General features: G+C 40.6%; 1 protein-coding gene across 1 annotated transcript; it reads right to left on the reverse strand.

Moving 5' to 3' along the window:
* Positions 1 to 311: 311 nt before the first annotated feature.
* CD28 (CD28 molecule) lies at positions 312 to 10,063 on the reverse strand. Its single transcript, XM_058028333.1, has 4 exons — positions 10,000 to 10,063; positions 3,521 to 3,874; positions 3,144 to 3,262; positions 312 to 449 (listed from the first exon to the last, which is right to left on the reverse strand). The coding sequence occupies exons 1-4, from the start codon at positions 10,052 to 10,054 to the stop codon at positions 312 to 314; spliced, it is 666 nt and encodes a 221-aa protein (XP_057884316.1). The 5' UTR covers positions 10,055 to 10,063.
* Positions 10,064 to 18,539: the final 8,476 nt, after the last annotated feature.

Genomic DNA, 18,539 nt, shown 5'->3' on the forward strand with positions numbered 1-18,539 from the left:
GGAAGAAACCAGCTCTGAGGTCTGATGCCATCTTTCCATCTTATCCACTGACAACCCTCAACACAAGCTGGGCCTCATTTTCAGCCATCATGGAGAAAAATTCTTTTTCTTACTTCCCCCTTTCCGCCCCCCCTTTTTATATTGGCTTGTTGGTCTGGATTTTCTTTTAATGATCAAAGTTTAGTTAACACTTGCTAGGTGTAGGTGTCTGTAATCAATAGCAACAAAGAGGATGAGAAAGTGAGAGGCTGTCCTTCCTTCCATGCCCCAGAGCACATATCTGCCCAGAAGCACACGAGGCTCCTGTGGGATCAGGGCTGCCAGGACCGATAGGCGGTGTAGTCCCGCGTTGGGGCATAGGACGGGTAACCCTTGTTCTTGTACGGAGGGTGCCGGGGAGTCATGTTCATGTAGTCACTCTGGTGGTACAGACGCTTCTTGGATTTCTGCTGTGGGAGGAGGGGGAAGACAACTGTGAAAACTCTCATGTTAGCTGCTGACAGTTCTGGCCCTAGGTCCCTGTTCAGGGAAGCAGGCATATTTGTAAGGCGGCTTCAGTTTAAATACATTTACAAAAGAATTAGAACACGTGTTCTCATCAAGTAATCTGTGGAATTTACCCAACCTAAAAGTAAGTCTCCATCTTATCTGGTGGGAGATTAACAGTGTTAGTTCTTCAGGTAAAGGAATGCTACACACCAAGGATACAAACTGATGCCTCTTACCATCATCTTGCCTCTCTCATCTGTGGAATGATTCAGCAGAAACAGAGTTTAAGCTGTGAAGGCTGTCCTCATTTATTAGGAAGTAAAGAGAAATTAGCGTAACTCAAACAGAATAAGAGCATGAAAAATCAGCCCAGACTATGATTTTCCTACTATTTACAGCAGTAATACCCAATGCATATGTTGTTCTGAACCTTCCTTCAAGAAGTGAAAGAATCAGAGCTGATGTTAATCTTTTATGTCTCCTAATCTAGGCCTCAAAAATCTTATTTCTACAGTTGGATTCCTGCTTATAATGCCCCTGTGAGACAAGGGAAGAATCAACTCTTTTAGAAATAAGAGTAGCAGAAGACAGGTGAAATAATTTGCCTAAAATCACAGAGGAAATATGTGGCTACAGCAGCATTTCAGCCTCTGACTGCTGCAGGCTGTGCAAAAGGTTGGTGTTTTTTACATAGCTTAACGCTTTATTGATCAGGTGTAAAGTAAAGTGCTTCCATGCTTTTTCCTTAATAGTGATCATACCCTCTTTTGTGATCTCCTTTTTACTGAAATTCCCTTCCCATGGACAGAAATAGTTGCATATGCTGCAGTATACATGCATGTGATGCTGTGGAATTGGAGGAGGTTTGCATTAGAAAATCTGATGGCTGAATTATGTTGTATGTGCAGAGTGGGGCAGTTACTATGAAATATTTTAAGCTTTTTAACATTAATATTCTGTATATGCAAAGGGTTGAATGTGAGTTACATACTGCTTAAGCCATGTAATGCAGTCAGTGCATGTAGAGCATTAGATACAAAGCTTTATCTCTGTGTTCATCTCCATAATACAGGATTTCTGATTCACCTAGAAGGTATTTTTGCATGGGAGAAAGACATTTTGCTAGCATGAGTGATTGTTGGGCTGTTACAGGATGAAAGACTGCTACTTTTGCAATGGAAAGCAGTTTTCCTTCAGGGAAGGCAGAACTGTATGAAAATAGACAAATCTTTAGCTGCTTTCAGGAACTGATCAGGCTTGCCATGTCTGTCGAGTACCACAATTAGTACCTTTTTTTACAATTCACAGTTCTTCTAGGCAGCTGTTTTTACATTCAACAACACTCTAAATACATCCACAATTAGAATACATATTATCTGAAAAATACTACTAGCAGTAATAACAGCAGGTAAAAAAATGATGCAGCAAACAGCACACATGGCAATGCAGCCTTGTCACCCTTGCTGGGGGCAGATGTGTTAGTGGCAAAGTGTGAAGCCATTAGGTAGCAAATGAACATAGCACAGAGAAAATGGTTCAGATTGTAAATGATGGATTTGAAGCTATAGCATCTCATCTGCAGCACAGCACTGTAACACCAGCAGCTGCTCTAGTAATCCTCTCAGCTCTCTCAGTCAGCCTCTACAACAGGGCACAAAGAAGAACCACTTAACTGGCCTTTCCATTTTCCTGCAGCAGTGCCCCCTTTGTTTTCCATTAGAAATAGCCACAGATTGAGAAAGTGGCCTTTTGTGAAACACTTAGCAGATCTTAAGCTTCAGCTAGCCGTGACATTGAGTGGCTTTCTGTATACATGCAACATTTAACCTGGCAGAGACTGCACCCTTTATACAGGCTACCTAATAATCGTTGTGTTTAAAATTGCTATTTAACAACAAAAATAGACGGGAAAGTCAGAGTGGAAGGAATTGAGTTCTCTATGTTCAAGTCTTTCTCACATGGAGTAAGTAGTGTAAATTGGCTCTGGAGATCAAGTCCTAAGACTTGTCAAGGAAAATGTCCTTCTGCTGCCCCTGTATCATGCCAGGAGGAGAACTGGATGCAACTTGGGCCAGTCAACTCTCCAAAGAGTAAAAATTATGAGCCATAAGGCTGTCTCAGCTTTCTTACTGTTGATGTACAGACAAGGAGCTACTGAGATCCAGATGCTCCTACTCCCTTGTAGTCAAGCTGCCAGAAATAGTGGTTGCTCAGGGGAATTGCTGGATAGACACAAGACACCAGTGCAGATGGTCCTGGGCTGAGGGCTCCCTATAGATTGTTTTATTGTAGGTGAGCTCCTGTCAGTATAGTCTCATAGGGTTTTGCCAGAAATGCTTGTAGTTCTAGATTTCCCTGACGGGTTCGGCTGGCAGAGGTGTCCTGGAACTGCGGGTGTGCAGGGCACTGCCAACACTGTGGCATCACAATCTGCTGTAGGACTCTACTGCAGAGGCCTGACAACCCACCTGGAGAGCATCTGGTGTTTCAGCTCTCTTGGGGTACACCATGGGTGTGCATACATACCTGGGATGAAGAAACACTGTCGTCCTGTACTGAAGGGGTATTGGTGAGTTAGTGGTAAACATGGCAAGTATAGCCTGAGAAATGAACTACTAGAACATACAGAGAAAAGGAAAATACAAGTTTCTTACCCAATAGTTAAAAAAACCTGCTGTTATTAGCATACTGTAGAGTGCAAGAATTCCAGTCACTGTTGCCAGAATCCACAAAGGCATTGTAGACTGAGGCTCTTGTATTTGGATGGGTGTCTCTTTAAGGAAAGAGCAAAGAAACCTTTAAGTACATGAAATTAAAACCATCAATCTCTGCTTATTTATTCCTTGTTCCAATGTGTCATTTTTATTAATCATCATTTTAGGATCTCTTCTTCAGGAAGTCCAGAGCAGGAATGTAGTTTTACCAGGCAATCCAACTTTTTTTTTTTTTTTAAGGAAACAAACTTCCTCCAGTCATTATGTAGGGAGTGTGCATAGGGAGGATATTGGCCTACAGAGGTTTCTCAGCTTACCTTTCACATGAATGACAGTCCCATTGCTCTTCTCATTGTAGACATATGGGGGTGGATACATGACCTCAATTTTGCAGAAGTAGATGTCAGTTTGGTTGGCATTCATGTTCCAAAGATTGAAGATGACTTTGTCTTTATCATGATCCCCCTGGCAGTTGAATTCTTTAGTCGAATTGCTCCTAATTTTGGTTACGTTCCATGAAATAAAGCAAACTTCAACTGAACTGTCTGTTCCTTTGTGTAGCGAAGCTCGAAATTCCTTCCCTGTCCCATTGTATGTGTAGTTGCAAACTAGAGTTGCAGTTTGGTTAGTTACAATGAGCAAAGGATGCTGAGCCACTAAAATCTTGTTTTCTGGAAGGGAGGGGAGAAAATGAGAAGAGCACTTGTTTATAAAATATAGTATGAGATTTCAGAACCCCACATCCTCCCATGCAACTCTTCTCCATATCTCCTCTCCCCTGCTGACACTCCCTGCCAGGGAGTACAAAACCACCCATCTGCAGAAGCAGTTTCTCACAGAGTTTCTCACTGCAACTACTGTTGCAGCAATCCACCTGCATGTAAATAATATTACAGTCTTTAGGGGAGGCTGAGATCAAGAGTGTTTTTCTTCAGTCAGAACACTAGCAGAGACAGTGGCCTGTGATTAAGATGTAACATCAGAGCTCAGAAGCCTAGTCTGCACCTGTGTGCTTGTGTGTACACCTAAGGCCTTCTTAGTCTATCCTTTACTTAGCCAGTAGTTTCCTGAGGAACATTATGGAGTGAAAATACTATGAATTGACACTGCAGTCAGATAAGAGAATATTATTTATACATTTTCTTTTTAATTCAAGGACTCCTGAAAATTTGCAGGTGGATCTGCTGAACCATTTCAAGGGTTTGGACCTTGGGCAATGAACACTAAAAGCATGAACTGCTATCATTTTAATGTAAAATAAGTAATTTCTCTAGCCAGCAGCTGTAGTAGATTCTTAATCTCTCAAGGGACACAGGAGCTGATTAATCTGACACTGCATTGGCACTTAGCACTTGAAAAAAGCCTGAAAAAAGCATGTCACATGAATGTATAATTGAATTTTAATTGACCAGACTGATACATAAACAGGAAATGTTTTCTGACATGTAGACCTCTGTGCTATCATCTGCCAAACAATGAAACATAGCAAGGACTATGCAGAACAACAACTTCTTCCAAGAAAAGCCATCCTGCACAAATGAGGCCCTTCTTTCCAAATGATGACACCTAAGTAAGAGGAAGAGAGTTGTGGCTCTCAATCTAGAGACTTGCCAAAGCTTTTATATGACTGCTTAAGTCTTCATGCAAGCTCAGCTCATATGAGGTCTGGATGGTCTTTTACAGATCCCTGAGAATCACCATGGCTGTTAGAATGACAATTGTGCCTCTTATCCTCAAAATGGGGTGCCAACATAGATTCTTTCTACTTAATCCATGTGGTGAGACTTCAAAAAGGCTAGTAAGGGAAATGAAGTGGGAAGGAGGCCAGAACCAGAATGACCAGAAAATTACTGTTTAAAACTGTTTTTAACAATATTTAGGACCACATTATGCTTACTGTAGTCATGCCTGCACAAAAAGATGAAGTATCCCAGCCTCTTAAGCAGGATACTCCTTTGGGATGAATGTGAAAGTAAACACAAGAGATGCATGAGACAGCAAGGACTAGTGCTAAGGTGTGGGTAGTAAAAACAACCTTTGGCTAGCAGGTTCTCCTGTTATCAGCAGAACTTGTGAAACTGCTGAAGTTGTTAATTCTCTTATTGAAAGTCTCATTTACCAGCCCTTGCTACAAATAAGAGAAGGAGATGTGAGACACGGAATGATTTACTGGCTATCTTTAGCAAAGAAAGACTGTAGCCTATCCTCCTTGCATCTCTTTGCTCAGCACTGTTAGTGAGGGAGTGGAGGAGAGCTCATAACAGCTCTGAAATTCCATGTCCAGGCAACCAAAACACTGTGAAACTTTGATTGAAGGATAACCTTTCCAGGCTTTCCAATAGAAAGAGACAAGGATCTTTGAATCCTAGGACAGAGTGGCTAAGTAAGAGAGTAAGAAAGCAAGTCTTTACTCAAGGTGGTGCCTGTGGTGAGTTTTCATCAAAATGAAGACATTTCAGCAAAACAATTTGGTTTCCTTGAATCAGCATTTTCCGACAAAAGCTCTCACATAGGCTTATAAGGCATTCTAGTAAGGGGTGAGGTTTGGATTCCACTGCTTTAGACAAGGTATTGGATCGTATTTTTGTTGGCGAGAAAATTGATCTTCGGCCTGTGTGGCAGTTTGCAAGTCTGCAGTAGAACTTTCCCACCTTTACCAGAGCTTAATTCTACACATCTCACTTGAGACAGAGTTACTCTACTGCTTTGCAGTATTTGTGCACTACTACAACCCTGATTGTCACAGGGACTGAATACACCTTCAGGGGAGACCTTTTCTGTCTCAGAGTTGACAACCAAAATAGGGGCCCAGAACAGACAGAAGCATTACACTTTAAAAATGCTTGCCTGTTTTCATTGCTAGTACTTACAGAAAACTAATGGATATTTATTGCTCAGCCTCATCATATTTTCTCTGTGGCCAGAGGAAAGTCAGAGAACACTGAAAATCCCATCCCTGAGGGACTGCCTTCAGATATTTAGACTCTTCTGCAGATCTCAATGACTTATCCCCCTCTCTTTTGGTGTCATCAGCTAACCTGTATTCCTGATGTTTAGACCTGCGAGTTCATGCCTTGAACTCCACTGTTTAACTACAGCTCTGGACTATTTATTTCCCTGCCATGACACAGTGCTAATTGGCAACTAGTCTCTTCTGACACACTTAACTAAAATGATAAATTTCTTCAATTTATTTTCACCTCTTGTATTTATAATCCACTCTGCTTGCCTTGTGTTGCAGGCTAGGTTTGAAAACCCAGCTCTGTGCTGCTGATGCTGGGATGGAGACTGGCTGAGCAGTGGGAAATGCTCATTTGTGGGTCATTAAATGAAGACAGCTCCTACATGATTGAAGCTAAGCACCCAAATCTACTTTCACAAATCAGTTCAAATCTAAATTAAAGGAGATATTTTTGTTTTCATTTATAGGAAGAACTCATTAGCACCACATGAATTGGTTGGGCTGCAATGCCAACAGGGGCAAGGCAAGCTTACTCCACTGGCATGCTGGAGAAGCCCTGCTGTCATCCTCCTGCTCTGGACTTGGAGGTTGTTTTAAATTGAAGAAAGTCAGTCATACTAAAATGTGTGTTACTTTCATGGGGATGACAGTAATGCCTAACATCCCTCACTTCCCAGATGATCTGAATAGGATTTGACTACATTCTTAGTAGGATGTAGCCCATTCCAAGCAAACATGGGCTGAGGCTGCTTTTGCCTTCACAGAGACAGTTTTTTCCTAATAAGTGTCACTTTGGGTTTGTTAAATGGTGAAACTCTGAAACATTTAGTTGGTGTTTCCATTCCCCTAAGTAGGGTTATGATTGCCACTTCAGAGCTCTGTTCAGCCATGCTGTGTAGTAATAAATGTCTGTATCTTGGCCTTACCCAGCCAAGAAAATACCAGTTATGAAAAATAATTGTTTACAGTTTCAAAAAGCAGTGACTTTAAAAATGTAAAATCATTTCAGTCAATGTACACAGGCTGCAAGCCTTCTCAGGATCTTAGGATTTATATGCAATGGTGTGTAAGATCTCTGAATGCTTGTTAAGCTTTTTATAGATTATTTGTAGTGTTGAATATTTCTTGTAATCACATGTGAAGGGGTTTTGGATCATGAAACAAAATGCCATCCATCTCTAATATCTGTAAAATACTGACTCTCTGATCATTGAACCCAATGCACGCAAAACTTCATTGAAGCTTTTTTTTTCTATTTGCCAAGAAAGTGAAATAGAGTTGACAAAGTATGGAAAATAACTATTTTGAGGTGTTGCTTTTTTTTTTTCACCAGAACTCTTCATGAATCATCATCAGCTATTGGAAAAAAATATTCTGCTAAAATATTTAGTGCTCTTCTTCCTTTTTTATGCCAGCTGTCTTCAAGAAGCTATTTTCCAGAGCAAAGTATCCAAAATAAGTTGGCATTTCTGTAAGCACAGGAAAAAAATGGCCCACCTAACTCCCTGGGGGGATAGGGAAAAACCTAAATGAAAAAACTGAAAGGAATTTGTTTAAGCCACAGGCAGAAAGGCACACAGGTATGTTATAAACAAAGCTATTTTGTTTTTGCTGTTGCTGGTTTGTTGTTCAATTATGCTTACTCTTCTTTCCCAGATACAAGGTTCCTTCTCTTGTACTTTGGTTCGAGGCCACCCAGCTGTGTGATGGGCAGCTGGGGGGAACCTCTCCTTCTGGCTCTTTCCTGCTTTGCTGTAAGTACTGCAGGAGTACTCCAGAAAGCCCAGGTGACACTCTTGCTTTAATCAAACCCAGTGTGAGCACAGGGGTTTTTCTTGGCAGTTTGTGATTTGTTTTTTTAAAACAGGAATTAGTTGATGTCATCCTACTCTCGGCTAACCTTGCCTCATATCCATCCATCTTTTGCATTCTGGTAATCTGGGTAGGTTAGAAGTTGATTTTAACCCCCAGAGACCATAAGCCAGAAGGTTATGTGGATAGTAAAAAGATGAGGTCAGTTATGGTACACTGCAGTGGGAACCTCCTTATATTCCTTATTTCACAAAATACCAGACACTTGATCTTTGATCTAGCTGCCTCTCTGACAGTCCACAGCAAGGTAATTATTTAGCCAACAAAAAGGGGAGGAGGACCAACTTTGCAAACGTTAGTGTTTCTGCAAAAGGGAAATGACTAAACTAGTATTTCAAGTCCTTTTTTATGATTTAAACTCAACCTGCAGCAGCCACTGGTATAGTCTAACAACAGGATGAATTCTGTGGATTTTCCCAAACCAAAATACCTGAGGCTTATAGTGCACTTCATGGCTTGCGGAAGTCCTGCAGGGTTTTGACCTGCCTCAATGTTTTCCATGTACTAAGGACCACTTATCTTGAAAATGAAGAGTGAAGAAAATAGATGGGGAAAGGATGAGAGCCCTGAGTAGCATATGACCTCATGTGCTTCTCTTTAAGAAGTTGTACAATCTTGGTGAATCTGTTGGAGAAACACAAGGTCTTCATGCAAAGCAAGTGTATGTGTGTCTATAAAGCCGTGGCATAACACCTGTGTCCGAGAACCTCACACTGTGATTTATTTTGTTGCAATTCAAAAGCACTGCTTAAAAGCTGTTCACACCTCATGGAAATGTGTTCAGAACTGTTAACCTACTGCTGATACTTATCCCCTCCTGGAATTAGTGTCTTCTTTGACAATCCAGGGGCCTGCTCTGGAAATAATTATGATATTGCAAACATGGGAAAGGACAAGGAAAAAAACCCCTATGATTTCTTAAAAAATGTATATCACAGTGTCATGCAAACAACAATGCCTTCACTAAGGAAAAGAATTACGGAAGAATAATATAGAAATAAGAAAAAAATATATTCAGTTGCATCTCTCATACTAGAAAAAGTGATGTTTTAAGATGTTCTCTATGTTATAAATTTTGTACTGGAAACCAGATTTTTTTTCCTATTTGTAACTTCCCTGGAAAATACAAAACACTGATATTTGGAGAAGTTCACAGCCAGCAGTCTGAAAAATTGTCTGTGTCAAGATTATCCTAGCAAAAGCCAGCATCTCTTGCTTTGCTTTGCCTTCAATGTACCCATTGGAAAGACGTGTTAGGTCTGAACACAGGAACACTACATCAGCAAGCCAACACCAAGATAAACACCCTCAGCACAACAACTGAAGAGTCAGGAAGATTCATTAAGATTCAGGATTTCAAAATCTCAAAAAGTTTTGGTTTTTTTTCCTGAAGATCTTCAGAAAGAAACTAGATGTCTAGTTAGTATTGGTAAACTGCTAAACAATGCAAAAATCAGAAACTTGGCAAGTCCCATCCTTCCACCTTTGAGCTCAGTAAGCAACTCTCCTTTAGAGCATTTATTTGCTGAACCTGTGAGGATGTTGTTGTACTCAGCACTGGAGCCCATGACACCAAGCCAGGCCATGGGGAAGCCTAAAGCTGTAGAAGTAGATTTGGGGATGTGGAGAGTCTGCCCCAAGACAGGCACTGGCACCGGGTCTGCTCAGACCTGCTGCCCCCAAGAAAAGGCACTCGTGAGCAGAACTTGCTAAACCCAGGGTGTAGGTGAAATAAACACCCCTCTACCCATGCATGCAATTTCCAAATGGATCTAGAGAGAAGTCAAAATAAAAGAAAGCTCTTGGGTCTCATCTTGGAGGGATACTTCTGGCAGGAGAAAAATTGGCCTCTTGGTTATATCAAATTGATCCAATTGCAGCATGCTGCCTCTCCCCTTTCCCAGACCTTCAAAGTGAGAAAAAAATAGGGGAAAGGATTGAAATGTGGGGGGTTTTTGTTACCTGTTACATCAGCAGTGGGGATGAAGAAGAGCACCACGAGGATCCCCAGAAGCATGGTCTTAATGGTGGGCCCGCTGCCTTGTCTCCACCCCCTGCAGGCACTGCTGCGACTCCCAGGGCCCCGCAGCACCAGCCTTCCTTCCCTCTGTGGCCGGGCTGCACCCTCAGGTGCTCACACAACCTCTCTCCTCCTCTCTCTGCAGCACGTGGTACACTGCCAAGTAAAACTGTAACGGCAGTGCTTGAACAGGAAGTTTAATTGTTTGATGATTTTAGTCTTAGGAAGTTACCTCTGCGAAGCTCAGTAATGCTTTAAAAGTGCTGGAAGCCTTCATTTCAAGAAGGGACTGCCAGCCGTGTATTGCAAGGAGTGGTTATGTTTGGGGCTCTGCAAGGCTGCTCCTGTGAGGGAGGAATGGAATTCCCCAGAGATGCAGTGCTCTTTATTTACCAAGAGTACATACACATGTATACTGGTTCCATCATGATGGGAGATGCAAACACCAGTTTCTAAGTTCCTGGTGGCCAGATCTGGCCCCTCAGGAAGTTGTGTGCTCAGGAACCTTCACCTTTCCTCACTCGTAGGAGCAGAAATCTTCCTCTCTTGGCCTGCCATGTTGCTTCTGCCTGTTTTCCCAGCCCCTGGGAACACTGACATTTTTGGGCAGTTTTTTGTTCATAGTAATTTCTCTGCATCTGCTTGTTGCCTTGAATGCAGAGCCAAAAGTGCAGGATATAGTGATTTGGAATACCCTCACATTTTGAAAAACATCCCAGTTTATGATGAGTGCAACTGTAATCCAGTTAACATCTAGAGTAAAGGCAGCATGCAGCAAGCACATTGCTCAGTCAGTGCTTTCATGGAGGCTGCCTTATGTAAAGGTTTTTCTTGAGCTCATCAGGTAAACATTCTCTCTTCCTTTGCTCTGCAAGCTCAATGTCACCTCCTCCCTTGCAAGAGCATGTTGTGAGAGCCAGGTGATGGCACTTATAACTGTGAGGAGCTCTGGTTATTAACTGTTTATTTTGTAGTTATACAAAGTAGTATAGTAGTAGTTCTACTTGCCAAAGTAGAAATATTTAACCGTATCAATGCCTGTCCCTATCTTTGATTTATTTGAGAGGAAAGGGAAGGCATTTAGCAGGAAGACTTTCCAGAAAATTGGGCAGTTATAGAGAGAGGTGAAGAACCATGTACTATTCTTTCATATCCCTTAGTATCTGAAGCCTTTAGACCATGTTTTATCAGAAATTGCAAACGCAATTTATGAACAGCCTCAGCTGGCATATTTATCTGCAGTCTAGAAATTTAAACAATATTCTTTTGTTTCATAATCAGTGTTAGTTGCCTGCAATACTCAAAGTTTTGGAATTTCCTCAAATTATTTTAAAAATATAAAAGAGGAAAAAAAAATAAGATTCTCTCTTTCTTAGCCCACTTTTGTTGTATCTAGATAAATGTTCTGACACATTTTTTTTAGTCATATGAGTGTACCTTCAGTTACCAATGAAATAGTCTCTGTTTAACTTGTACTGAGAATCCCTCAAAAAAGTTACAAAATTCAGTACCTTTTTGCTGAATTGTGTCACAGAGATGAAAACCCACTGCTGGCTCTGGTAGCATCTTCTGGCTCTGGTAACTCAATTTACAGAATCTGCATCTTGGCTGTCAGATCCTTTCTGTATTTGGGATATGGACTGGAAATACACAAGGAGTGCCTTTTACCCTCATTACAGAATTAGCAGAATATATTGCAGAGAGAGAGATAGTGCCATTCATTTCCCTGTCATTGGCAAAGGGACCCCATTCAGGTGGAAACCAGATTATGGAAACAGCTGTGCAGGAAGAGATCCTGCTCTAAGAGTACCATTAACAAAAACCTGAGGGAACAGTGTGCACTCTCTAGGTGAGGTCCATTTATTCCTTTTCATCCCTTTTTGCTCATCATGTGCCTCTCCCATTGTGAGAACACACCATGGCACTGAGTGCAAACAGGGACTGGACTGGTGGAATGGAGGAGAGGAAAGAGGGGCCACTGGGAAATTATCCACTGTGGCTCTGGAGACCAAGCTGTGATGGATCATTTCTCTCTGTGTTGATGAATAGGGGTAATAGTATTGCCCTTTTCAGAGAATCTTTTTTTAGTTGTGATTTTAGTTTTGCCTAATCATTTCTTCTTTGATCTCTGGAGTAAGGAAAGGTGCTTTTCTTTCCCCAAATAGCTTTTGGCCCATCTGCACTTCTTGATTTTCTAGGACTTTGAAACCCTTGTGTTTCCGAGGGTATGGCTCCTTTCCTTCTCAAAATTGCATCTCTTCCTCTAATTTAAACAGTTAGTTTCCAATCACTTAGATACTTGGCTTCACCACTTTGCATGTGTGATCTATTTCTTTTGCCAAAATTATCCTGAGGGCAGGGGAAGAAGATATTTTAGCTTTCAGCAAACCGTCTTGTACTTAGGGCAAACCACATAAAAGTTTATCTAGGAAAAAAGAATGTGAAAATCTCTGTCAGTATGCCCTCACTTTTAAATTTTCATTATTCTTCCACCTCTCAAAGTATCTCTCCTTCTATATCCTGAGCATTACCCAAGGGTGTTCTGCAGTAAAATTAATTCAGGCAGTATTGACTTCTATTCTTGCCCCATTTTCCATTCATATTTCAGTCTGTTGAGTCTGTCTGTACACTGGCAGACAGGATCTGCTTGCTGTCACAGCAATGGAAATCCAGACTAACACTCTAATTTCAGTAGAATGAGAGCTGTGTGAGCACTGAAAGAGCTAAAAATGCCATTTGGCCGTGTTTGGGGAAAAAAAAGTTTCCATCCCATCACAAAATGGCTGAAATTGCAGTCCAAGAGAAGTAAATTAAAGGTTTGTAAATAGTTTTCCAGGGTACACAAGAATCTAGAGTATGAGTTTGGGCTTTTTACTCATTACTGTATGTAAATAAAACAACAGTCTAGGTATTTGAGCATAGTTTTTCATGCCTACTGTTAAAAACTAAGCACTGACATGAGCTATGACCTGAGTTTCAGAAAAATCCAACAGGATCCAGTATGGTTTCTGAAGGAAAATATCCTTCTGAAAGGTTTTTGAAGGATATTTCTGGATATCTTTAAGAGTACCAGGAAATCCCAAGCAGGCTGCCAGTTTGCCTTTACATTAGAGAATGAGGAGGTAATGACCCGCATATCCTCAGCCAAGTGTTCAGCTGTTGAAGGACATTCCAGATTTGTTATGATTAAACAAATGGATAGTTTAGAAGGCAATTTTAAAATAAATTAAGCCTTCCTTCAGGCACTGGAAGTTGCATAGTACCATAATTGTTCCCAGCACATACTCTTGTTCTCCAGCAAATAAAAATGTATATGCAGACTACAAGAATAATTGCACTAATATACTATCATTCACTTATTTCTGAAAAGTCCAGTCTGATGGGAGACAATAGGTCTCTAAAATTCCCTTTTAACTACTATAGACAAATAACTTTAATATCCCTATATTGTCCTGCAGCTACATAGTACAATTAAATTTAACAGTTGTCTGAGACAATCTTCCTCTTGCTTCCCTACCATAAAGAATCACGACACGGGCCTTGAGTGAATAAATCTAGGTAGCATTCTTTTGCTTGTTCTGCATACTTGTACATTGTCAGCTGCTAAAGTAAATGCTTTCTTTCTTACAACTGCAACTCTTAAAACATCTTGATTCTTCCATTGCTGCTGCAAGTAATGATTTAATTTGAACAGTGCTATGTACCCTTGGTACAGAAGGAAGGTTGATTCTTTCACATCTTGCTTATAAGCAAGCGTGCTTTAACTAGCTGTAGGGGGATAGAATATAAGAAAATAAAGATAGTGTAGAAAGTAATCTTACCCCTAAGGAGTTGCAGCTGGGCCCATTATCAAAGATTAGGAACAGGCCTGACTTCAACAGGCCACAGCTGTAACCAATGAGAAGAAGAGCGCTGTAAAAGAGTGGGGTGGCTGGCTGAGAAGGGAACTGGAGTCAGTTGGCTGCTTTGTGAAGAGGAGTCAGTGCTCTGAGGAGCTGCCCTCAAGGAACACCAAGAAGGTATGGAACTTTTGTGATAAGGAGGCAACAGTATGGAATCCCTGTAATAGGATGGCAACAACTAGTTTTTGTAGAGGTAGGGTGACAGAAAGAGTGTAATGTGCTGGTGTGTTATTCTTAAATAGGAAGACCAAAAAAAGTATGTTATTAACCTACAATAGTTTAAGTAGACTTGGCTTCTCTTCCATCTGTGTCTACTATGTCCAGTAAGTTAGCCCAAGGAGCTATGTTGCATTTGTCACCTGAAGCTCTTCATATATAGCAGTCCTATTGTGTCACTAGCATAGGACAAAGTACTGCCATCAAACACATATAAACCTGAAAGAGCTTAAGAGAAGCCTTCCCTATTTGAGAAAAGAAACATTTCCTTGACAGACTGAATATTTTAATGCTACTAGATGAAGCTGTTCATTAGTGCTTGCTGGGCAAGGAACAGGGGTTCACACATGAGCATTTCTGGCTCTTATCAGGTTAAAAATCTCATCCAAGTTTCAAAGTTGTAACCATTTCTTCTGGCTGTTGGTGTTCTTGGTTTGAACTGTTAGAACAAGTCTTAAAGGAGGTTGATTAATGAGTAGCAGACGAATGGCTCAAAGCTGCATGATTAACTCTTTCTGTCACCTGCCTGTAATCTGACATATGGCTGCTGCTTCATTAGAGGCCAGTGTTTAGGTAGGAACACCTGAAATAAGACCCACAGGTGAGTACATATGTATGCTAAATCTTGTGTAATAAAAGCACTTAGAGATTAGGGCTGGAGGAAGGATTTTTGTTGACTGAACTGCTTGGTGCTTTTTCCTCTTGGGTAGAGAAGGTGGAGAACCCTACATATTACCATGGAAGACACAGCAACAAAGCAGTTGTCCAGAATAGGAAGGAGTTTGGCATGTCCCTTTCTTTCAAAGGGAGGTAATTTACTTCCTTCTCCTTTGTCCTGCTGAAGACAAAAGAGATAATAAGCACTGCAGATATATTAAAGCAATTTTAAATAAGAAGCACCTTCTGAAGAGCTTGAGACCTAGAAATCTTGAGCAGGCAAATTCAAAATTCATCATTGTGTGAAAAGACAGCTTCCAGACCTGACTGTCTATATCTTCTTCAGAAGTTACACAGATCTCTAAATGCCAGTACAAAGATTTGTCTGCTGGGACTGCGTTTTCATATCTGAGGGCAAGGTGGAGTGTCATGGGAGGTCCTGTCTGAAGATTTGTAAAGGGCTGCTGAGGAAAGAAGGCTTTCTGGGGGCTGTACTGAATAGCAGTCCCATGGAACAGGAGCCCCAGCCTAGGAATTACACATCCAATATGATCTGACTAGACTTGGCTTCTCTGCCATTTGTGCCAGCATTTCCTTTTGGAGGGAAATAATAGACCAAAATTTGTGCTGCCAAAAGCAGGGCATGAATGGTATGGAAAATCAGGAATCCAGAGCCCTGGGGCAAAGTAAGAATGAAATCAAACTGGTGGTGTAGACACTTGAGTCACTTGGCAAATGTTACCCATAGTGAGGGAATGCTGTAGCTGAGGCTTCCAAGGAATTGCCTTTATTTGTAGAGAGCAATCTGTATCGCCTGTGTTTATGGATAAAGCCTTAGCCAGAGAAAGCGTTTTCGTCTCCTCTGGCTTCATCAGAACCAGCTCAGCATATTAGGCTTTAAGACTGTCATGTTCAAGCTCATTTTAAAAGCTTTCACTCTTTCACATCCTCATTGTTGTGTTACTTTTTGTCTTGCCCTGAATTTCACAATGATTGGTGGTAGTGCTATCAGCAGAGTGCATGCATGGTGGAGCACTGTACTTTTACAGTTCTTCCCATTTACACAAACTTGGAAGGAAGCATTACTCATATTTATGAACAATTGAAACTGGAATAGAGCACTCCACACAATGAGAGGCTCTTTGAGGAAGTGTCAAAGTGCTGCCCAGCAACCTCACTCATCCAGTGGAATATATTCTTTGAGATTACTTCATTCTGAATATTCCTCACAGGAAATAATTATTTTGGTAGACACTAGCACACTAACTTGTTGGATAAGCATTTCCAAATTAGTCTTTTCCCTGAAGACAGTGGCTTCTTTACGCCTAGGCAAACCTAGCTGATGTCCAAATTCAACAACTTTCTGCCTGAGAAGTGCCCTATTCTTAGACTGTGGTGTTGCCAACACCAACCCACAGAGATGTTTTCTGCCAAAATACTATGAGAAACAGACTTTTCATTGTATTTCTGCTGCTTCAAAAAAGTACTGAGTCATAGCACACTGGAAATGTTTGTGCAGGGCTGCATAGGAAAACATCACAAACACATTAGAAAGAGTTTTAAATATTTCCATATAGGAACTAAAGAACAATATTCCTGATTCTTAACTGAAAAGTACTGAAAACAGAGAGATCATTTTCAAATCACAGTAGGAAGCATCTGCTTACTCATTTGGAGATGCATGTGAGTTCTGATAAGTGTTTATTAATTTTATAATGGAATTTTTTCTTAGGAAATAAAGCCTGCATTTTTTTCAGCATGCCAGCATTCCCTTAAACTATTCCTTTAAACAGGAAATTGAAAACAATTGCTTTGCTGTTTACCAAGACCTTACTGGGTTCAGAGGGTAGGAATCCTTGCTGGCTTAAAGAGGAGGAGAAAAAAATCATATGGTGTTTTATTAGAAGTCACATCCACACAAGAAGCGGAGAAAATATCCATCCTTTATTTCAAAGGTGTCCAGTCTGTCTACTGGTGCAATGATAGGGTCCTGTAGGTAGCCACCAGAATGTTTAGGTGTCTCCCCTGCTGTCTCTTGAGCCCAAGAGGTGTTGGTTCCTCGGATGTGGCAGTGAAACGTCCCTCAGCACAGAGTGACAGGCGCACACACAGCCCCACAATGCAAAGTGCCACTCACTGTCCTTGGCATGGCCACCAGACAGCACAACTTGCTCTTACAAGCTAAACCTCCCACCAGAGATCATCCCAAACTGCCTGACAACCAAGCACCATGTGCCAGAACAGCCTGGGGAATCTGAGCCCGTAGGCAGCTATTAGGACTGGAAAGCTTCCGCTTCGCCTTGCGGCTGCCCTGTATGCATATGAATTCCTCTTTAATAAAAGCAGAATAATCTCATCTCTTCCTATACACAAAGTTTGACCCTGAAGAGGTCCTGCTATGTATTGCTTATTGCAGCTGTTGGATAATCTTTCAGATGATATTAAAATACAATCAAATTGTAATATCTCACTAAGCTTTGGAAGTTATTAAAAGCAATGTAAAACCTCTGGTTTTGCTGATTTTAGGACAGTCTGAGAGTTTATAAGAATTGAAGTACATTTTTGTAGCCAGATCTATTAAGGTTTCATGATAAAATTGGAGTTCATGATTAAATTTCTGAGCTTTTAGTTTTATGCCTTGGAAACCTGAAGTTTTCTGCTGTCATTTTTCTATGGCTTCAGCAGATTATTATTGATGACCCTATTACCCTAATTCTGAATTCTATTTGCACATGCTTTTTTAAAAATTATTCTGAAAGTCTCCACAGTGTCCATGTGGTTCATAAAAAGGCAATAATTAATTCAGTCCACCTTTCATAATTGGAAGTAATTTTGTAAATGCTTTTTACAAAACAAATGATTCCATATAACATTTTGCCTGTTCAGCCAAATTTCTCTTACTTAATATTACTTAAATTTCCATGACTAGTTGCATGTGGGTTTTGTATTATATGTAGTATCCTTGGAGGTCTTTGCAGAGCAGCACTGTCTGATAATAGACAAATTAGAAGTAGCAGAGCTTTTGGAAATAGAAGAAAGTAATTCATAACTCTTCTCATAATCCCATCTCCCTCTTGATTTCCAAGGGTCGTGTTTGCTTAAGCTGTTAGTTAAACAATGCATTTGAGTGTCCTAAACATTTTAAAAATGATTTTTTAATACAGATTAGTATTAATAATTATCTGTTCAGGAACTGATATGTTTTCATCATTATTCTCCTATTTTAAAGGTTTCACATCCTCTGTGAGAAATTATGGCATGCGAGTTATGCAAACAGTCACATACCCTTGGGGACTTAAAAAGTAATTTGGGTATTTTCAGAGACATTGGTCTGCAAACAACTCATCAATTGAAATGTATTTGTATAATCTGTTTGGTGAATATTTATGATTAGTCCTACAAACACAGGAGTCAGGATAATGTGATGGTCAAGTCACAAGTAGGAAAAATGTGCTAAATTAAACGAATCACTTATTACCATAAACAATTCATCCAGCTCCGGGTCTGGGAAATAATACAGCTAGTAGAAATAGTTATCTCTCTTTCTGAATGCCTAGAGGGGATTAACTGTGTGAGGACATACCTGTATAAAGAAAGTAAATATCTTTGAATGTAGCAGGGAAACTTTTTGAAAGAGCCTAATCTCTAGTACTACTGTAACAATGGGAGGGAGACAGAGTGTTTAGTTCTTTATTTGACCTGTATTG

The sequence above is a fragment of the Melospiza georgiana genome, chromosome 7, assembly GCF_028018845.1.
Source record: "Melospiza georgiana isolate bMelGeo1 chromosome 7, bMelGeo1.pri, whole genome shotgun sequence".
NCBI classification, from domain to species: Eukaryota; Metazoa; Chordata; class Aves; order Passeriformes; family Passerellidae; genus Melospiza; species Melospiza georgiana.

What these genes read in the sequence shown, in the direction of transcription:
- CD28 (XM_058028333.1), bottom strand. Translation starts at nt 10,054, where the DNA reads ATGCTTCTGGGGATCCTCGTGGTGCTCTTCTTCATCCCCACTGCTGAT. An exon ending in CCCCACTGCTGATGTAACAG is followed by an intron (nt 3,875 to 9,999) that starts GTAACAAAAACC and finishes CCTCCCTTCCAG; the next exon opens with AAAACAAGATTTTAGTGGCT. An exon ending in CAGGTTTTTTTAACTATTGG is followed by an intron (nt 450 to 3,143) that starts GTAAGAAACTTG and finishes CTCCTCCCACAG; the next exon opens with CAGAAATCCAAGAAGCGTCT.